Below are 22,981 nucleotides of genomic sequence, written 5' to 3' on the forward strand. Positions count from 1 at the left end.
AAGTACCGACAGGAACCAGGAAAAAAGATCATATTTTTTCCGTGTTAGCTTCTCAGCTTTGGCTCCCTGTAAAATCCAGAATAGAATTTAAAATTCCCCTCCTCACCTACAAAGCCCTTAATGGTCAGGTACCATCATATCTGAAAGAGTTCACAGTACCCGTTTATCCCACTTGAACATTGCGCCCCCAGAATGCTTACTTCTGGTTCCCAGAATCTCCAAAAGTAGAATGGGAGGCAGAGCCTTCAATTATCAGGCTCCTCTACTGTGGGAAGCATCTTCCAGTTTGGATCCGGGAGGCAGAGTAAGAGTAGGCTTAAAACCTTCCATTTTGATAAAGCTTACAGTTAGGGCTTGAACCGTCCCCTAGTTATGCTGCTATAGGCCTAGACTGCCGGGGGACTTCCCATGATGCACTGCGATCCTCTCTCCTCCTCTCCCTCTACATCCTTACGCATTGATATCCCATCAATGCTTTTTACTAACTTGGCTTTTTCTCTCCCGAAGTTTTGTGCTTTCTCATCTCTCTCCTCTTGTCACCCTCTGCAGGTGTTTCTGCCTCTGAAGCTGCAGAGTCTGGATCTGTGACTGCAAACCACCTACTGCCCCCATAATCCTGCTCAACACCCAATGCTACAATTAATATTATCATCATCATTATTATTATTGTATTTAGTCTGATTATTATTATTATTTGTAGTCTTATTCTTAGCCTTATTATTGTAATTACTAGTTGTAATATTAGTCTCATGATTCTCATATTAGAATCATTATTCTTATGATACAACTTTATGTGGAAGCTGTATTGAATGTTGGGTCTCTGTAAATATAACTATAGAGTGCGGTCTAGACCTGCTCTATATGAGAAGTGCCCTGAGATAACTTCTGTTAAGATTTGGTGCTATATAAATAAAAGTGAATTGAACTGAATTGAAAAGGGATTACAGTTAAAGCCTTTACTCTGTCAACAGAGGTGGTCTTGGCTAGTCTGGGTCCAATATATGAAAATAGGCTTCTTTCATTTTAACATAATACTTGTCACTCGATGAGTCCCAGCAACTACAGCAAATACATTTTCAAAGAAGCTGTCCATAACAGCTAGAAAGGGAGAATGCTGGGAAGTGAATTGGTCTGTTGTGTTTTTTTATTTAATAAAAAATAACTCATTAAAATGGACATTTATTGTTTTGTCCCAAGTTTAATGCTCATTTAACAGTGACAGGCAGTGAGATTTTTGTACATTTCAAGACTACAAGCAATTAACAGCATCTAGTGGGTATATAAGCATAACATGTGACATTTCTATACATTCAGTCATAGATAAAAAGAAAAAAATCAAATACTAATCATTCCCATTGAGACATCCTAGAGCCTAAATTGTTCTGTTCCATGAGGTTAGACATTGCCAACTCCATTGAAACTCAGTAAGTGACATACTATTAAATACCTGAATGCAGACTGTATATAGTAAAAAAACAAAAAAACAAAAGAAAAAAATTAAGTATCAAAGTGTAATATATCAGTCTGAGATACAGTATAGTGTATGTCCCACTAGATTCTGCTACTTTATAAATCACAGAGTTATAATAGGCTCAGGGTTTTGTTCCTCTGCATTTTCTATCAGTTTATTGGTGTCCACCACATCGGGCTGAGATCGTTCACTGTCGAAGTAGAGTGGATTGTCGAACGTGGGTATGAGCTGAGGGGACCTCTTGTAGAGGAAGAATGCAATGGCTATCAGCACAGAAGTGACAGTGATGATCAGCACAACTATCAAAGTGGTGTGTAAACGATGACGCGGAGGTCCAGTAGGTTCTGCATAGATTCACCAGGTAGTGATCAGTACAAACAGTTCAAAACAAAATTTAAGTTTAAATATAAGTGATTTCTTTTACTTTATATTTTAGTTCACTAAATGGATTTTGATAATCGTAAATGTTGCATTGCATGTAACATTTTCTTCAGAAATTACCATTAAATAATCCAAATACTACACAAGTTAAGGAGACACAAAGGTGCAACTTACTGGGTTTTAATTCTGCATCTGTGGGTATCACTGGTGGGGACAAAGAGAACAATGATTAGATAACCAATCTTTTTTAAGGAATATAAATTTGGAATTTTATCCGCTCCACCACCACATCTGTATCCTGATCTAAGTTCCCCTGGGGGTAAGGTTCTGGCCCTGTCATTCCCCAATCCATCTATTAAATGTTAGTATTAACTTTTCAGCAGTACATAGTACACACATAAAATAGCCCATAGAATGATCCAGATGTAGATTATGATCTGAGGCTGGATGTTATTGTTGTTGGGGAAAAAGCTGCATAATTAGCTGCATAAGTTTTCACATAGCTCTGTACTCCAGCACAGTGACTTTGGGGTTAAAGAGCTAACTTTTAACTTTACAGGTGTTTGAGGGATTTCACATCCATGTTTAGAGAAGTACTTGTAGCCCTTTTAGCTCAATTAGTACCTTAATCAAGGGATGCTGCTCCTAAACTAGGAGACAAAGCTTTTTTTTTTCTTTAATGTCCAAACAATGGGATGTTTTTGACTGACCAAGACACTCAACCGATCACAGTCTACTTGAAGATGTGTTTTACTTGTTGAAGAATTGACCAAAGGCAATTATATGTTTTAGCATTAAGGTGATACTGCTACTACTAACTATGATCTCAGTCATAAACATATAATGGAATTTATGCATTTCTGGCAATATCACCAAAAACTAAAAAATTATGAAAAGAAGATAAAAGAAGATAGATGTTAAACTGTTGTATTATAATGTATACATATGCCTAATTAAGTGGACACTGAGAGTGGGTAACCAGATTAATCTGATTCATTCCATTATTTCACAGGCACTCTAGTAGTGTAATTGTTATCCACTTTTGGCCTTTGTAAATCTTCAGAACTGTAAAATCTAAAAAAGCTCGATTTGTAGCAATACAAAACAAATTGTTAATCATAGTAATTTGAGAGAGACAATTGAATTTGTTCACTATTGTTTAAAATAAAGTCACAATGGCTGGTAATTATGTCAGAACTTTTTTGAAGGTTGAGGGGGGAAAATCTACACACTGACCAGATTAACACGTAGTACGGGAGGTGGAGAATGAGGATCTTGTGCGTTTCTCCTATTGCAAATGCTATTATTTACATCCCCTATGTCAGGTATCAATACCCTCCCGTTCTTCTTCAATATCCACTAAAAAGTAAATATCCACTAAAACCTAAAATTAATTTTATTAGCTTTTTAGGAAAATGGACCTTGAACAGAGTCTTGTGTATGGTTCCATCTTAGTCCAGAGAATTTTTGAGCAAGCTACGTGTGTGAGAAGTGCTTATGAAAAAAATTCATCAAATCTTACCTTTATGTGTTTTACAGATATATGGTTTATCGGACCATCTGTAACCTGATATCCATGACCCATCTAAGGTTCTGATAGCTCCAAAATCAGAATCAGGCTCATCTTCAGCCCAGTTAATGTAGTCAATGACTGTTTTATCCAACCAAAACCATGTCCCTAGGGCCGAACAGAAACTCAGTGTGTTAATCATTTTCACTATGATGGTTTGCTAAATAATCATTTTTTATCATTATGTACTTCTAATTTGCCCAATGTCTCCTCTGTGTAAGAAAAGTAAACCCGACAAAAGATAAAAGAATAGAACAGTTTAAAATACTGACTTTGAGCTGCAATTCAGTTAATGAAGTCTCCTTTTGGTTTGGTTCACTTTTATCAGCGGGAAAATCATTTCTGTGATTGATTTGTTTAAATGTTTTAGCTAAAACTGGTTTCATTAAGTACAACTTTTCTGTAAAGTGATCTTTTCATGCAGTGTGATTATACCTTTATGAGTTTTATAAATGCCGATCCAGAACGATGTTTCGCTGCCTATAAATTTTTCCATCTGTGATTTGATGAATTTTTGCTCATCAAAATCTTCGATGCTAGCCAGGATTCCACCTTCACAACAGAAAAACAGTCTGGTTGTAACAACTACTAAGCACATATTCCTAGGTGCTGTTTTATTCGTTTTTACTGACATCGGTAAACTACACACCATACACTCAATCTACACTTGATCTAAAATTGGAAAGTCCAGTTTCGTCTGAATGGAGTGTCTCTTACCATGCCTTATACAGTTGCTAGCTGCATTTGACCATTCCGTTTCCTCTGTGATAAACATATAACAATGGCCTCTAAAAGGCAGCCAGGAATAACTCTGCTGGTACTCTACACTCATGTCTTCAGGGCAAATTCCCGGGAAGTGGGTTGATTCTGTTGGCGGCACATCTGTGAGTGACAGAGACAGTGATGATGGAGGATTGACTAATTGAAAGATTACCTGCTGTGACATTCAGTGCAGTGAACTTAAAACCTTTATATACTTGATCATTGTGATAACTAGCTCTGATCCAGATCCTGGATGAGGGCTATAGTATTGTATCTGAGTGAACTCACCTTTTTCACCACCTCAGTGCTCATGAATTTATTTTAACAGAGGACTGCTGTAATCACAAACTAATTTCAGTGTGGGTATAAAGTAAGAAAAACGCACTAATGGAGTATGGGCAATGTCCACTGAATTCAATGAAACAATACTGATTTAGTAGCATAGCAGTCTGTCCATTAAGGTATTATTGGGTATTCGTTTATGGCTTGAGAGAAATCTTCTCATTTTTTTTAGCCATTTTTAAGGCTCTTCGCTTATCTGAAAACTAGATTGTCTTAAACCTAAAAAAGGCTGTTTTTCTGAACTCAACCACACTCCATCAAAATAAGTGTTGTTTTTATTACTTTAAACCCTCCAGTCCCAGACAGTTTTTTCCTGATAAATTTGGTTAACAAGCTAACATCAGTATCCCATAGATATAGGAAAGATACAGTGTAATTTACAGTATAATCAGTTAAACCAACAGCAGTTGACACTTAGCATGACTGATGGACCGTAGTCATGTATGTTGCCTGCTAACAATCGTACCTGAAGACTGCATACAAACGCTGTTCATGGTCCGATTACAGAGAGCAGTCTTCCATTTTCCATCCACATCCAAGTACACACAAGGTAGGTTCCTGCTCGGTTCACCTTCACCCCAGCTAGAAAAAGTCAGGTGCCAGCCATCAGAATATCTAAAATAACCCCCGTCCTGAAAGCAAGGATGGATCAAAATATTCAGCATGCTACTAAAATTCATCAATGCATGTGTGGCTTTTTACAATATACTTTGCAATATCAATAGGGTAACTAGGATAAACAAATGTGCAGTTTTATATTTTTGTAGCCAGCTGCCTTGTGGGGGTTCTATGCTGTATGTCATCAAACTAATAATTTTAGTAAATTATTCATTCAATAACTTAAAAATTACTTAACATATTACTTAAAGATTTCTTTAAATCTAGCATTTTTACTGGATCTAAGAGTTTTCATGCTGCCGTGCAGTAATTTCAGATGGTTGCAGCCTTGTACCTGCTTTTTTAGTCCAATCCATAGAGGAGCTCTGAGATTGATAGCCAGCAGCTCAACATAAGCCTGTGTCAATTCATTTCGCAGACTAGCCAGGCTGGCTTTACCACCTTCACAGTGCCTCCTGGCATCATCCCAGGTCATATTTTGAGTCACAGCCTTGATGCTGTCATTTCCCAGAGGTACATAGGTGTTAGGAACTGTTGGTTGTGGTTGAGCTGGGATTTTTGGGTCTGTTGAGAGCAAGGCAAAAATCAAGTGAGAGATGAAATCATCTTCTTTTTGTTATTACATTGTTATTGTCATAGGAACTGTTTCAGTTTTGTACAATTTAGCAAATTATTGATAAATTCTGTTTTTGTATTACTGCTAACAATTTCCCAAACCGCGTTTTGTATACCTCACTCTAATATGGGTGCAACTGAAATACACACTGATTCTTGGAAGGAATGCTGTTTTGCACCAATCGCACTTTGTGGCTTTAATGTAAGACATTCTGTCCTTAAACAAGATATTGCATGATTCATTTTAATGAATCAGATCATTTCTAAAACAGAAAAGGGAAGAACTCACCAAGATCTTGAACACAGACAAATCCATTGGTGTCATTGCAAGACTTAATCAACCATTTACCAAAACCAAAAGTAGGGTTGCTGTTCATCACAACACAGTCTTCCTGGTTAAGGACAGAGAAGTAGTTTGGATTTCAAAATCTTTTCACTATGACATTAAAACTAACAAAATGACTTTTTGTCTTCTCTACATCATCACAAAAACTAATTATAAGCAGTATTTCAATTCAAATTCAATCTTGGAAATGTTACCTCATTCCATCTTTGATAAAAGCTCCCAAAATGACGTCTATATTTCTAAAGAGCAGAAAAATCAAAAATCAAAATAGATAGCATAGATAATATTTCAAACCTTTTTATTTCTACTTAACAGTAACTCAATACCAGGCTAAAAAGCAGTGTTTCACTGCCCTCTTTGGTTGAAAGTCTCTTTCAACTCTGACCACTCCCAGGATCACTCATGGGTGTGGTCAGAAGTGCTCCCTGCCACACCTAAAACACACCCAAACAGTGATGGCATGGTGTAATGACAGACCCTGGAGTACACTTCTGCATCTCTGCAGCAAGATGAGAAGTTAAACCACTGGAGGTCAGCAAAAACAGGATATACAGCTGTTAATTTACATGACAGTTGTATATTGTATGTACTTACAATATAGCCCCAGTTGGTGTATCGTCTTGGTTTTCCATCAATCCAGTAAAATCCATCTGTATTTATACTATGCAAACCTATCCATAGGTCTTCATTTGCAACTTCAGCCATTTTGGTGATCAAAAATGCTGAAAATTTCAAATGTAGAAATGAAGTGATTTTCACTTTTTTTCCCCCTAAATTTTGCACAAGTTCCAACACATGATAGGAAATGTGATATATGATTTTATTTATTGATTGTAAACGTACAGCATAGAACTCCAAAGACATTAGCACAAAATAAATAAGAGAACACCCACATCGAAACACCTTAGTTCAACAAGGTCAATTTGATGGCTGATTTATAAAAGAAACCTAAAATGAAAACATAATATTTATAAAAGTTTAATTTACAGTACATCAATCAATCCGTAGGATTATGATTGAGTAACATTTTAAATAGTTAGACAAAACTAAAAAAAGATTTCTTTCAATTGTTTCAAAGGTCAAGAATGAACTTTAACACAGTATGTACTGTGTACACGTGACTGCAGGGTTTTCCCGATCATTATAAGACTTGGCCCAGCTTCTAAGCATTTTTGCGCAGCGCCTAAACCGGATGAACGGAAAAAACTATGCTGAGAGTTCTCTACCGCTCTGGAGAGAAAGGATGCCATATTGGCCCTAAAAAAAGAAAAAGCGTTTTTCCCTGAAACTTAGGTTTTAAAAATGGGGGGTGGTTTTATATTTCAGGACTAGATAATTATGTGTTCATTCATTACAGCAGATATTCTTTTCTAACGGAGAGAGTACCAGTGTAACTATAGTCTTTTACAGAGTGTTGTTGCTAGTCTAGCAAGTGTTTTCAGTCTGTTTGTAGTGAGTATTTCAGAGTTAGTCAGCCCCGAAAGGGTTTTTTTTTTAATCTCTGAAAGTGTAACATGTTCTGCTGCCACAGAGGAAATAAATTCCTGAGTGAAAACGAGTTCTTAGTGTCTCCAAACATCTGTCAAATGGCCCATGAATCACAGCTGTCACAGATGATGAGCTCAGAAAGACAGTCTGAAACGTTAACTGTCAGAGAAAATAATTAGGCGAGAGGAATGAAAGTGAGAGAAGAATCAACTCACTACAATAACTCATTTAGCTGACTGGTAGCCACTGGGAAAGACAGATGTTCAACTGAATAAAAATTTTGGTAAGCAGCCAAACACTGTTAAATTGTCAGATGGCTATGGGGGGGGGTTGCAGTTCACATCCATTCACCACAACCTGTGTTGTGTTTTTTTGAATATTTTAATGATAATGGTTGAAAATTATGTGAACTATGCCCCCCCCCCACCACCACACACACACAGACACACCCACCCCCACCCCCCTCCAAAAAAGACACCAAGCCACATAGAAATTTAGGGAAAACCCTGGATTGTAAATGATTATGATCATCATAAAAATACATGGAAAAAAAGACCAAACCTTGAACATGTCTGTCAGGAATAGAGACTAATTTTCCTCCCAAGGAAGCGCACTGTGTCCTTGCTTCGTCCCAGGTGGTCCTCTGGCCACTAATGATATTGTAACACTGTAGATAAGAAACGAAATAAGGATTCTTTACTCTACAACCAAATGCTATCCTTGTGTCATTAAGCTTCGATTCCATCTGATCCGATCATCTGTGTGCTTTTTTTCTCTCTTTTTATTCTATTAGTGTTATTCCCTTTCATTTGTGATCCCACATTTAGAAAAAAAAAAGCAGGGAAGGGAAAGCCAATTCATTTACCACTCAGTTAGACGTTGCACAGTTTTGTAAAACACACAGAATGGATTTGTCAAATTCCGGGGTTTGTAGATCAGACCAGTCCCACATGGCAAAGAATAACTATTTACTCAAGAACTGACATTTAAAAAGTGGTAGAGAAGGTTTTGCGCTGAAGATTAAAACTAAAGGTCTTTCGGGCTTGAAGGTCCACAGTGATTTCTAACCTTTGAGTCAAATTTTGTCCACTTGAGGGGGCAGCCACCTTTAGGTGGAGCTGTGGGTGCAGCAGTGGTGTTGGCAGGTGTGGAGCGTCCACGTTTACAAATGAACTGGTACTCGTTGCCACAATTACAAGTTCTCCAGAAACCTGTGGGCACAGCAGAGATATAATGAGTGACATTTCACCCGCAGCACTTCACTTATCTCGCTTTGATACTTTGCTAAATTTGTCATTCGTCAGTTTATTAGTGCATAGCACTCTTTAGATTACTCACCCATATAATAAGTCATAATAACGCAGTTCTCATCAAAGGCATCAGAATTAGGTTGATTTTCATCCCACATTTGCAGCGACACTAAAGAACCATCCTTCCACCTTGAGGCACACGGTAAAGATGAATTTCATATTCATGTATACGAAACAATAATAACTTGACATCCAACCTTTTGGAAAACCCCACTAAAATCAAGAAAAACGGGTTATAACTGAAGCATTAAAATGGCTTAAATAGGTTTATGAGTGGAGGGAGTGAGTTGGGTGAACATTGAGTGAGTCAGTGAGTAAATGAACTAGTGCAGGGCCTTTTCAAAATGTGCTTGTTATCTCATTACTAGTTAAATGTTTGATTCAGTCATATAATTATCATCATCTAATTTCCACGTCACTGCTGTGTTATGATATTGATAATAATAATAGACTCTATTTGTCAGATACCTGATCAGAAAATACTGGACCACAAATTCAAAAGGATTGCTGTGACACATACACTAACTTGCCAATTTATTAAGTACACCTCCACAAAACTAATGCAGTATAATACAAAAGCCCTGCAATAAATCCCCCCTTCATGAGGATTCTGATGTTCAATTTTTATTGAATCTGTTTGAAAGAGGTGTTTGTTTATTTTAATGGTCATTTTGGGGGCTGTAATTTGTGTTGCTGTAGAACTGTACTGGGTTATATAGTGAGTGGCGTTCCTAATGTTTTGTAAATACCATCTATATGAATTAAGGTTGACAAAATATTAGGAACAACTCTCAAAATAACGCAGTACAGCAGTTGTACTGCTGTGCAAGGTTTTGTTGCTGCAGCTTGCTTTCCAGGGAATCCATACTTTGACCGGGCGCAGCAATCTTTGCAACGCACCGTTGTCTAATCGATGACGTCAGCTGCATGGATGAGTCTCCCTAGCCCTAACTGACTGTCGTTTAATATTTCTCTATTTATGTTTCTCACAAACCGCTCATCCAAAAAACTTCACGGTTGACACTGCACTTCCTTGGGTCGACAGCAATATACAAGCGAAATTCGAAGTTGATCGGATGAGAGGTTATTTTTCTTTGAGCAGGCAAAAACCTGGCTTACTTTTCCAGAGAATGTGGTTTTGGTCTAATTTTTTCATTTCTTCCTCTTCCTCGCCCAGATCTAACAATATGAGTTAAGGAGTTGTGTGTGCAGGCCAACAGCCCTCCGCAGCTCAATGTCTCACTAAAGCTCCGTTCCCTCTTGTAACTAAACCCTGCCAACATATTTGGTTTAACTCGAAAATACCTCACAATCCCGAAACTAAAGATGCTCTAACTTCTGTTCAACTGTGACTATTATAATAAATAGGCCCAACCTGTTTCCCTGTCCTCCTTCGAACCAACTTTAGTACATTTCATGCCATTCATTGATACTCACCACGATGACCCATCAAGATCCACTGACAAACCTAAGTAATATTGCCCATAGCTTCTTGAAATCTGGGAAAACACACACACACACACACACACACACACACACACACACACACACACACACACACACACACACACACACACACGAACACACGAACACAAAAGTACACAGAGGCTTTAAGATCTACTTTTCTAGTTAGTAAACTCTCTTTCAATATGTGCCAAATCTGAATGTGCTGTTTAGTAAACCCAAGAGAAACCTACCTGTTTCCATAAGAAGACATTTTCATCTTTACTGGAGATAGATACCAAGTCACCATGCCTCCGCTGACAATAGTGACGAGCGTCTTCCATGGGCAATGCCATGTGGTTAATGAGATACTGATTCCCTCTCCACTCAAGCCAGCCATCCGATGTGGTATTATAGTCTGGTTTAGAAACATTGATATTTTGAATTTTAAAAACTTATTTCTAAGTTCCTTTCTTTTATAGTACATATTTTACAGTTTACATTCTTACTGTCTGTCTAGTGAAAGGTCAGACAACATAAAAAATTTTTTTTTTTTAATGTTATTAGATACAAGTGACAGTAATATTACTGTTTCTCAGAAGAACTGCGTTGTAATGCCCCCTAAAGTCAAGGTGTCCTCCCCCTTTTTTTTTTCTTTTCGTGGAGGTCTGGTTAATTCAATCAGGAAATCCCCAGTCAATCATCTAAATGGCCTGCTATTCACAGCGAAACCTACTCAGGCCCGCATGTGAGTTATGTATGATTTGACGTTATTTAATTTTAATGCACATCTATGTTCACATTTCACAAAGATTTTTTGCAGTTTGGGTTAAGCAAAAGATTTAATAAACTAAATTAGGGTTGCAACAAATAATCACTTAATTGATTAGCTGATCAACAGAAAATTAGTCTGGATCTATTTTGCTAGTCAAATAATTGTTTTAGTAATTTTTAGGCAAAAATTCGAAACATTTGCTGGTTGGAAATTTTGAGCTACTACACAGAGCCATTGAAAAGGGTTCAATTTGACATGTTATACATATGTTATACTTGGCTTAAGCAGCTCTCACTAGTTACCACACACCCACCAAGGGTTTCTGTTACACATGGTGTCTGTGTGGTTAAACAATGTCAACTTACCCACTGCGGTGGCATTTGGAGGCGGTTTTGGAGTCACTCCTGTAAGGGTACAAACAACTGTCAATTTCATTCAAAAGCAGGCTAACACAGCAAACACGTCTGTCATTCTCCCCACCCTGTATTTTACTTTGTGTCTAATCTTGTACTGTGTGATAATGTCGCTCATTGATGGTTAAAAAATAAGAGGTGTAGTAGCTCTGTTGGTCTCACAAGTCAATTTTTGATAACTTGACCTTACTTATCAAAAGAAACATTTTCCATGTAAAAAGTATTCACTTTTCTAAGTGTATATTTGTGTACAATAGAATTAGAATACTCTCCAATATTGTAAAAAACACACCAAAGGTCAAGGTTCCAACTTTCAACTTCACATATATTTGAGGGAGTTCACATTTTTATTTGGTGGGCAGTGGAGGATTTGTAGCGCTTTAAAAGGAGAGTTGCTCAAATTTAAGACAGTGCAGCAGGACAGTGATCATACACTCAGTGGCTACTTAACTAGATACACTAGTAACATCTGATGTAGTAAAATACAACAGCTCTGCCATAAATTGTACCAGTTCAAAGATAATAATGTTCACTTTTGACTGACAATGTCAGAGAGGTATTACTTTCTGATCCCTAAAACTGAGTGACTGTATAAATAAAGCTACAATTCTTACACTGTAGTTCAATATATATGTAATTCCACATCACTCCTTCCTTGTGTTTTATATGTAAGTATAGCATTTTGATGTTTTCTCCAACTGGAATATTGACCAGTCTTGGATGCATGTAGCAAGTGCTGTGGTGTCTTTAACGCGTGATTGACCATTGAGGGAGTTGGCTGATTTCGCTTGTATTCCTCTGGTGTTAATAGAACTGATGGTGATCTCTTCACTGATGTTTCCTGTTTGTGTTTTTTTTTTTTTTTACTGCACCTTTTTCTGTCACTTTAACTGTAAGGTGGAGTATGAGTTATATGTTACATCGTTTTGGATTTGTTACCTTTACAATGCAGGTTTTTCACAGTTTTTTACTGTAAAAATCTAAACTAAACAGTTTCGTTGTCTAGTTTTTTGTGATCTGGCTATTGGCTAAAGATAAATGAAATAATCCACTCTTATCCCCTCTCAGCACCTTTGTGTTGGAGATGTGTTTGTGAGAAAGATATGGCTTCTGGGAAGCTTTGCAGCATGGACGAAGGCACTCACTACAACACTGAAGCTGCACTGTGCATGAAAAAGCATATATGCTAAAGTTAGTTTTTCCTGGATGAAGGTTAACAACACTAGGTCAAAACCTAGTATATGTCTGGACCACCCTTTATCTGTTTTCTTCTCTCCTACTCTCCATGCTCACATACACAGGAATTTAATGTATATGAATTCCCAATAAAGCTGTTCTCATTTACATGTTTTTCAGTTACTGTTGTCAGACAACAGAACAAGTATAAAATAGTGACTGAAACGCTGCCCATTAAAACTACATGTTAACCAGCAATCACTTCTAAGCCATTTCCAAGCTGCTGCTATGCACTGCTACAATCCTGATTTTATAACCGCAACATTGTCTGACAAATTCCCCACACACATAAGGTAAAGACAACGGCTGTGCTGTTCTGCTATTTTTACTTGTAAAATGATCACTCAGAGAGAAAGTTAGAAGGTCATTCATGTCTGTCAGCTGCCGTGCGGTCAATTCAAAGAGATGCATAGAGAGGTGAGCCTGCAGAGGGAAAGGCCAACCTTGTGCTCACCGGGCAATAATGGCGACTGTCTTTTACAGAAAGTAGCTAAGGTTTGTCCAGAAAGTCACTACAGTTGTTTCTAGTTGTTTTTGTTAAAAAAAAACACACAAAAAAAAAACACTAAAGAGGTGTGAAAAGTCGGTAAATCTAGCAACAAAGGTGCTAAGTTGGCAACACTGCCTGTAAACAACTCCTTGATGAAGCAATAGAAACTATTTGCACCAATTCATTTTGAAAGAGCAATGACCAGTGGTGTAACTTCCCTACTCAGTCATGCGGCATTCGGCTGACCAATAGTGTAACTTTACCATGGACTCAGTCAGACAGTCACAGAAATTAAACTTATAAGGCTGGCCTCGCTGTTGCAGTCCAGCCACAAATAATTTCTCTTAAGGACAGACAAAAGATAAAAGGACAAAAGATAAGATTTCAGGACACATTTTCTCAACAGTACCTGCACGGATCTGACACAGCCAGTCATTGTAACCCTCACAGTGCGCATCGTTCCAAGACCCGAATCCAAGCGCGCTATATATTATGAATTCAGTACAAGATTCTGCATTATTAAAATTGTTTGGCTCTCCTTCCTGCCAGTGCTGGAAGTTTAGCTGTGAACGAAAATAAAAATAGCAGAGACATTGTTTTATAGTAAATGTATATGTATACAAAAAACAAGAACAATATTCAATGATTTGGGTTATCAAATTAATTGTAAAAAGCAGAACACACAACTAACCGGGGATCCATCACTCCATACATAACCGCTAGTTGTATCAGCAACATGAAGTCCAATCCAGGCTTTCCCGTGACTGGGGTAAAAAAAAAATCATATAAATGATTGAACATCTAACTTTATTTTAAAATTGTTATTGTAAAGTTTTCTGATGATGCTCTTTCCCATTGCTCCTCTGTAAAGCAGCTAAAATATCTAACTTTCTGCATGTTGTTGCCCTCTAGAGGCAAGACTCAAGTGATGAGAACTACAGCAAAGATGGTGGCACTGAATCAGCCCTTGTAGAGAAGAGGTGCTATCTAGGTAAGTGTGACCTTCACTACTGGATTAATGCTTTAGATTTCAGTGTTGTTGTGTTCAACTTCTGGATTGTATCTAACCAGTTCGTACCGTTCCACTAGTAGCTCAGCAGTGCTGTGGATGCTGAGCAGATCTCCTCCAATGGCCCTGCAGTAATCCCTGGCCTCAAACCAGGTCTTCTCATTTGAACGAGGCCCTGTAAAAAACTTGAAGACAAGAGGTGTAGTCTAGATTAAAGTGCACCCAATATGGACGACAGCAGAGTAGGTGATATGAATAGAATTTGAATTTATTTATTTCCCTAAAGAAAAAAATATTTGACTGTTTTTAAAACTTACAGTAACTGATTTTTTTTGGCCACTTCTGGTAGCAGAAACAAGTTGTGAATACCGTCTTGACCTATAATCACGATTTAACTTGATGTTGCACATTATTTAGCAAACAGTTGCTTATATTCACTTCTTGCAGTTATGGAACAACATTATTATTAATTTTGTGTCGTCCAATATTCACTCTCTTTTAGCTCAATTTCAGGCCTCCACCAACTCGTGAAGGAACCATCTGGCTCTTAAACTGCTAAAGGCTCCACTGTATTTACCAGGTAGTCACTAACTGTGTCTGTCAGGTAGTGTACAGCGGGTTTTTGAAAGCTCTTTTACTGACAACAGCTCCATCCTGCGGCTGCAAATGACGCTATGATAGCAGAGTGAGTGAACTAAAACAGTAAAGCTGTGGGCTGGACAGCTGAACAATGAGCTGGAATTCGCTACAAAGCTCTGTATAGTCGAGGCGAGTGGCAGATTCAGGTGATCCTTGCCTGCACGTTCATCACTATGAGCAACCTCTTTCACATTGTCATTTGATACACTGTTATTGTAAAAATATCGATTATAGCTGCTTTCATGATTGAGAGTGGCGGAGGTAAGGGTAGGAAGTCGATAGTAGTCGAAGTAGTGTGTAAACATAGCGCAGCCTCCCCTACATCACCATCCCCATTGATTGGGTATTGAAATTTTTCCACAGCTGGATTGTGTTTGCGTTCTTTGAATTGCCTGCACTAGTCTAACTATTGTGTTTAGCTGAGGTTGACCTGTGGTTGTACCTTAGCGCAGGCGTTTCTTGTTCCCACTCTAACCCAACCGTCTGCACACTTAGGAGGAGTTTGAGTTGGTGGTGGAACTGTTGCAACGGCCCCCTCTGCCAGGTGTTTGCAGATGTATTTTTCCTGATTGGTGCAGGGCAGCAGATCCCAGAGTCCGGCCAAAACGCCAGTTGTCATGGCAACACAACCATGTCGGTTGCCTTGAGTTGTTGAAGGGGAAAATAGTCAAATGTAAATTGTGGTGCTGCTGTTTATCCCTATAATCTAAAGATTGAATTTCATATTCGTCTATACCTGGCATTTCAGCGTTCCAGTGAGTAAACTTTACTGAGTCTGTGTTGGTCCACACAAATACCTCAATGTTTTTCTGGTTTGAGAGCCCTAGCCAGAAGTATTTCTCTGGTCTCAACCCCACCAAGCTGACAAGTAATGCATTGTCCACCCTGGAAATATTTATGCAAGGTTACATATTTCTTGTCTGATTGAATTATATGATATAATCAGTTGTTAATGTTGACTAATAAAAACATGTACATTTCTTACCCATTCGAAACATCGGCTAAGTAGGAGTTAGAGCTCTTGCAGTCGTCTTTAGCTTCATCAAAAGTTTTTGTCTCGGTTCCTACAAAGTAGCAGTAGGAGCCATGCCTTTTCCAGCCCTGTAGCAAAAGGAGCACTGATTAGAACTGAGGAGTTCTAATCAGGCGAGTTCTAAAAGGCTAATTATCTGTTTTTTTGGAAAAGAAATTGGTATGCAGGTGGTTTCTATATCTATCTTCTCTGCATTCAAAAGCTACAGAGCCTGGATCTACACACGAGAGATGACTTCTAACTGAATGAACCAGCTACTTTTCAAAGTTTAATTTCTGAGTTTTAATCACACACCCTGATTAGCCGGATGTACATGAAGGCCAGATATTTTTGTCATAGATTACATGTAAACTTCGCTCACCGCTTTACAACCCAAGTCCAGATCTGCTTCATGTCCGGTGCTTTCAGTGTCACTCTGCTTCATACAGATAAAGCCATGTTTCTCATCACACGAGCGATCCGCCCAGTTCCCATTCTGAAAGGAAAAAGCACCGTAAAAAACACCTGCATATTAGAAGATTTACTGGATGGATAATCCACACATAATAAACCTTATTTATTAATGTTTTGTTCAGTGAAAACTGAATAAGAGAGAAAAAAAAAAAAAAAAAAATCCACATCTGATTCAAAAAACGTGCTCATACCATTGTTATTCTTCCACTACTGAAAATTTTTGTTGGCCTTTGGATTTTCCCAACAGGTGATGTGTTTTATTTACTGTTTAATGAACCAAAACTCACCGCAAACCATTATAAGAATCTGTGGGTATTTACAAGTAGTGGCAACCAATTTATTTGTAAATTTAGTTCCTGTCTGCCAACAATTTGGAAATAAGCAAACACTGATGAATCCAACAAAAGTAGTTCATTTGTTCTCACGTACAAGTCAAATCTCTGCGCACAAACGTTTCATGACTGAGGTATAGAAATGTCCTGATTTTTGCTTTGCTTTGTTTCTTCTTCTCTTTCTCGGTTGGTACTGCAGTTCAGAAATTGTCGCATAAGGCTTTTCTCCAGAATTGATACAACCATGATGCCGGCTGACGCTTTCCCCATGTATGATGGGTCTACATACATATTTGTCTATAGAAGAAGGATTTGTGTGCACCATTATACCCACATAATGCTCCTTACCTGCCCCCTGATGAGAACACAATCTTCTGCATCAGTGGCCACGTCAGGTTTCCCAAACTCCCAGCTGGTGAAGCTGACAGTAGAGTGGTCACTCCACTCAAACAGCCCCTCTGTCGTCCTGTCATTCAGTCCAATCCAAAGCTCGTCCGTGGATGCTGCAGACACGGACAGTGAAGAGTGTAGTGCAGATGAACCAGTGTCCGAGATTTCACCGCTGCCAATGTTCTTTACATTGAAATGAATACTGTTGTTGGTAGCATCTGTACACTGGTAAACACGGACAAACTCAGACATCATTAAATCTGTCAGCAGATATTAATGAATAAATTCTATTTTAGCCATTATGGAGAAACATTTTATTTGGATAATCAACAAGATTATGTACATGTTTCTTTTAATATATTTAATTTCCTTCTGCAGGTGCCTAAATAGTAAGAAACCATGTAAATAAATATATAAATATCTAATTCTAAAATTTTTCATTTTTAGCATGCTTTGAATATAATTATAAAAAGTCTTATTTTCTTCTGTAGGGCCGGATTAACGAATTCAGAAATGAGGCATGCAGCAAATCGGAGGTGAGAAAATGACACGTTGTCCTGATAATTGATTTCCTCCTGTATAAGTGAGTAACATCATTCGTTAAAAAAATCCCAATACATTTTACTATCTGTCTTAGACTTGAAGTCAAGTTGAACACAAGGTGTGACGTTTAATGTTATTTTAAGTGTGTGTGTGTTGTTAATGTTTTTAAATCATTATATGGCATAAAAACAGACCAGAACAGTCTCAATTATTTGAGAAGGTTGGACTGTCTTCATGTCTATGGCCCCCCCACGTACCGTATCCAACTTGAGAGATGACAAAGCTTTGGTCCTCCACATTGCGAATGCTCGCTAGGTCCCCATTTTCTTTGCGGCACGCTTTCTGAGCATTAGTCCATGTTTGAGGAGTACGCATAAGTTGGAAGCAGTGACCATTGTAGGGAATCCAAGGGTTTGAACAAGATCCCTGCTCAACTGATGATGAAAAGAAACAAAGATATAAGGGATCGAATGACACAGTGAGCGTGTCACATAAAGAAACTTTACAGTAGCCAGCGGAGGGTAGAATATTTTTCTGTACTTTGCGGTGGAGTTGGTGGGACCCCGCCTTTGTAGCAAATATAGCCCAGTTTCTTCCCACAAGATGAACTTTGCCAAGCCTGCTGCCCAGCAAAGTCAAGAAATGCACAGCTGTGTCCCGGATTAGGGAGTGGGTTTCCTGAGGAAGAAAAAAAAAAAAAAAAAAGATGATTTAACCTGAGATTCCTTCTTTGCTTGTGGAGATCCACATACACGGTTCCCATGCATTGAGTGACTTTTGCATTCCAATGATGTGAAATCCCCAAATTGTTTGTAGGACTTCCTGTAATTTGAAATATGCTTAATAGAACTAATTTTCTGTTACTTTTTTCTGTATATCTCAGATTTTAGATGGTCATTGCTTAAGGGAACTCCAGTTTAAAAGTTTAAATCTTTTCACTGGAGTGAAGACTTACCAGTACTCCATTTCAGGTAACGGAACGGCTTCCCATTAGACCACTGCCAGCCATGTTCTTGGTCCAGAACCAGCCCAATCCACAGTTTATGTCTCCTGAATCCCAATAATGCTGTGTGTTCGTGTGGTTGAGAGGGGCAAAAAAAAGGAAAAGGAAAAAAATAAGGAAATTGTTTTTCACACTGTTCCTCTTTTTTTTTTTTGCTTAATACAAAGTCTGCAAAAAGACAAAAATTACAGTCAAACAATCACAAAGAAATAAATCAAGCGCATCAAAATGTAAGGGAAGCAATATATTGTACCAAGAAATCTTACATCGTTACAATCAAGTTTAATAATGTCCCTAATGAATATCGGGCTTCAAAATCTTTTGTTATTGAATTTATCAAAACAAACTGAACATTTATCAGTTTATCTAAAAATGAATGAGAAAGTGATACTGAATAAACTATAAGTGATTAGCGCGATGAGGCGTTCAGATTTGCGACCAAAGTACAGAGTATCACTCCTGATCAAAATGGATCACACAAATCTGTGTTCTGTGGTCACAGTGTCACAATGATCCTTGGACTATTTAGGGAAACAGTAGTTTGACCTTACTGAAAAGTCGTGGAGCTCTTTTGCATGAAATAACTGGTATATTAAAGGTTTGTACCAGGTCCTGGAAGATTGTACAGTATATTGTAGCCTGATAAAACATCAAGCTGACAGTAATAGGTGCAAAAAGTAACTGGTAGTCATTCCATCTGTGATTTCCTGATTAATTAATTATTTCCTGATTATTAATAAAACAGGCCAACAACCCTTGTCTCTTTTATCCAGTTAAATAATAATATTTTGTCTGATTCAAATGCAAATAAACTAAATTCACGATTTATTTTAGAAATCAAGAGACATGATCTTTATGTCAGTGCAGCAATATGCCTTGTGTCATTTCTAGAAAACTCCTGAAACATGGAAAACTGAAGATCTAAACTATCTAAAAATTTTTAAGGATTTTTCTTTGTTAGTACGTAACTATTTTAATGAAAACATTCTAGCCCTTAGACGACATCTTTAACATATTTCTTTCTTTCTGGAGAGGATTCATTAAACATGATTATTGATAATTTTATTATAGTTTTTAAAATTTATCAAAAAATGGTGCATATATATGATCATATATTATGAAAAGTATGTCTAACACAATGCAATGATAATTTAAGGGTCTTTTAAATTAACAGGACATTTCATTTTACATTAGAAAAAATTCTACTTGCAGTCTTCTGATTTGATAATAAAACATTTTAACCCATAATGATATAAGCCATTCCCCTCTATGTTGGGTCGGTGTGAATCTGTTTCAGTACCAGTAAATATCCACCAGGTGGCACCTTACCTGCAAGAAAAGCCTGCTCATGAGGATCAGTGATACTGACCAGGGAGGCGCCTTGCTGTTGGCAGCTGGCTTCAGCCTGGGGCCAGGTCAGAGCCGACTGTGTGTTGAGCTGGTAATACGCTTTTGTTACAGGGTTTTTCGTCCAGTTGTCTGAGGCTGATCATTAATACAGAGATATGGAAAACTAAATTCTTCAGTCAGTCGAACATTTTTTCTTCTTTACTGTAACCAAACATTGTGCTTTTACACTGTCTCTAACCAGAACAACTTGTTCTAATCTAATGTATGCTAAAGATGAATATATTGCTGAACTGTACAACATTCATTTTTTTCCCCGCTCACTGTAGTGGGATTTAAACCTTAGATGTAGTACTCACACATTGTTGGGCAGTATCCCCACTGTTCATTTTCAAACTTTGTTTCAACTGCACACCAAAGACGCTTTTGTGAGGAGTCAAACGAAGTGCAATCTCCAAACCACCGGTCTTTGTACAGGAAGGGAAACATGCAGATCCTACCAAACGCATTTCCCTCAAGGGTGTACAATTCTAAAAGGCAAAAGAGAGGTTGATCAAATTACAAGTTCTTAAATTGAGCTTTCACACATTAAATTCTTCTGCAAAGGTGTATTGTTTTGGCAAATTTTCAGGGCAAACCTAAATCATTTGTTTTTTTCCTGTCTTCACTATTGATTTACTCTATTTGATAACTCCCCGTAAAAATCAAGAGTCATCAGATAACAGTCTGCCCATCGTCAGCAGCAGGTGCATGTTGTAGCCAGTCAAAATCATGTGAGCCACATTAAAGGGAGAGCATGCTCTTCACTCTTATGGGTATACACCTGTTGCCCTCCAAAAGCAGAGGTTTTCATACTGTACCTCTGTATGTATTCGTGCAAGCCCCACTGGATGTCCCTGTGATTGTGAAGTAGTTATTCGGCCCAACAGTTTTGGAGAGAACAATTGATTCATCAGGTCTGACTTCAATGAAGAGCTCTTGGCCTTTGAGGGCGAGCAGTGTTTCATTCTTGCATTCCCACTTTTGCAGCTCAGCCCCCTCGTCACAATCGTAGAGGTTCACTTCACTCCCCGCAGTCTTGCCCTGCGCTCCGAGGCACTTTCTGGATGCGACAGCAAAAAGCCGGTTGCCGGTCGTCCAACGCATCTCAAGGCAGCGGGTATATTTTTTCATCAAACAAAAACCAGAGACCTTGTTACTGAGTGAGAATGAATCAACTGCAGAGAGAAAAGTAAAATTAAAGAAATCTGTTTATATTATCTTCCACACAATTTGCAGTATATATTAAGAATAAACATTGTAATAAACGACAAGTATACAAAGATACTTTCATGTTTTGTCTATTTTATAGGAAAAAGTGTGAGTCGTTCTTTTTCAGGATGTTTTTAATCAAGATATTTTTATCAAATATTTCCTGAATTACAGCTACAGACGCCATAAAATTACAGTGTTGTTGTTTTTTTGATTGCAGACTTCCAATTTCTGAAGATATATTTGTTCACCAATCTTTGCTGTTTTTCTGCTGGAGCTTCTCTCTTCAAAGCATGTTTCCTGTTCAACTTTGACAGACTAGAGTTGCATGCGGAGCATCCTTGAAACAGCCGTTGATACAGTCTGTCACTGTGTCAGTTCATTGTTTAGCCCAAATTTGCACTTTAAAAAAAACATTTTTTAAGGTCTATCAGACCAAGATAACAATTTCATTTGCAATTTTACATTATACAGTTTACAAAATCAGTGTTAGTAGTAGTGTTTAATACCCTCCTGTGGGAAAGTGATTGTCAGAATTTGAATTTGCATCTATTCCAGTAAAACCAATGCGCAGTAAAACAAATAACGATTATTGATCTTTACATCAGTACCAAGACACACTGACAGCTCCCAGATTTCCACAATACAAACCTAGAACAATGGCCTAGAATGGGCCAAAGGCCAAATAATATTTTACATAAGAAAGCTTGAGTTCATACTGTACCATTTCTTGCTGAACACTGAGGTGTTAGGATGATGAGCACAAGGGCTACCAGAGTTATCCTTTGGTTCATCATTCTTCTGATAATTCTCACAGCAGCAGACATTCTCCATACATTGCAAGCAGAGGACTTATGAGCATGACCATGAAAAGGAGGGAATCTTAATAGCCCTGACACTATCACTTTTTTTTTTTCCTTTTCATTGAGTAAGTGTCATGTTTCAGATTGACACATTTCAGCATTTTGCTATTGGTAAAAACGAGGGATGGGAGGGAAGTAGGTGCAACATACACACACTTTTTTTGATGGCACGGATGTCACACTCCAGAAAGGGCAAAAAGTGGCCTCATTCACTTCCTGTCCTGGGGAAAAGAGAGAGAAAAAAAAAGATTTAAAAGAGATTCATGCTAAACATGATTCATTAGATTCAGGGGTCCAGACAAGCATCAACACTCACAGACTTTGTTGCACTTTCCTGATATCTGCCACTGGTGTCTGCATTCATTGCCTTTTCATGTAAAAAAAAAAAAAAAATGGGGAAGACATGGATATATCCTGAAACTATAAAGGAAGAGAATAAACATTGAAATAGCTGATAAGTTTGCAGGCTTATAGCAGCAAGGCCTGTGTCTAGTTTGCTGTTCCTTGGTGGCATGATTACGTGGATTTATTACTGTACTAGCTAAAAACTTTGATTAGTTGTAGTTATCAATCTGTTACTGCATGATTATGCACTCTTAAGAATGGTGAACCATACTGTCTGTCTATCTGTCTATCAAACTATTATTTTTCCCTAGAGAATAATAGGAAAGGTTCACACATACAGACTCCAATTCGTTGTGAATTGAACATGAAAAAAAAAGAAAGAGATGCTGGTGCCACGCACCTCTCCTCAAAGACTCAAAAGGCACACACCTGTCCATACTTGCGTATGGAAGTTGGCAAAGGTTTCAACTTTATGCAAATGTCCTCCGACATGCAGGAACGCCAACCTGTCAG

At 37.9% G+C, this 22,981-nt stretch overlaps 1 protein-coding gene across 1 annotated transcript; it reads right to left on the reverse strand.

Moving 5' to 3' along the window:
* Positions 1–1,195: 1,195 nt before the first annotated feature.
* Positions 1,196–22,123, reverse strand: LOC120798696 (macrophage mannose receptor 1-like). Its single transcript, XM_040143220.1, has 31 exons — positions 21,985–22,123; positions 20,870–21,226; positions 20,369–20,539; positions 19,992–20,147; positions 18,615–18,725; positions 18,200–18,337; positions 17,917–18,093; positions 17,075–17,229; positions 16,303–16,416; positions 15,894–16,009; positions 15,645–15,793; positions 15,351–15,550; positions 14,339–14,454; positions 13,952–14,024; positions 13,670–13,823; positions 11,487–11,525; positions 10,601–10,764; positions 10,341–10,402; positions 8,932–9,032; positions 8,662–8,804; positions 8,155–8,260; positions 6,700–6,827; positions 6,300–6,344; positions 6,049–6,151; positions 5,479–5,708; positions 4,993–5,158; positions 4,140–4,304; positions 3,858–3,974; positions 3,375–3,530; positions 2,027–2,056; positions 1,196–1,815 (listed from the first exon to the last, which is right to left on the reverse strand). The coding sequence occupies exons 1-31, from the start codon at positions 22,085–22,087 to the stop codon at positions 1,574–1,576; spliced, it is 4,287 nt and encodes a 1,428-aa protein (XP_039999154.1). The 5' UTR covers positions 22,088–22,123; the 3' UTR covers positions 1,196–1,573.
* Between the last annotated feature and the right edge of the window lie 858 nt (positions 22,124–22,981).

The sequence above is a fragment of the Xiphias gladius genome, chromosome 14, assembly GCF_016859285.1.
Source record: "Xiphias gladius isolate SHS-SW01 ecotype Sanya breed wild chromosome 14, ASM1685928v1, whole genome shotgun sequence".
Taxonomy (NCBI): domain Eukaryota; kingdom Metazoa; phylum Chordata; class Actinopteri; order Istiophoriformes; family Xiphiidae; genus Xiphias; species Xiphias gladius.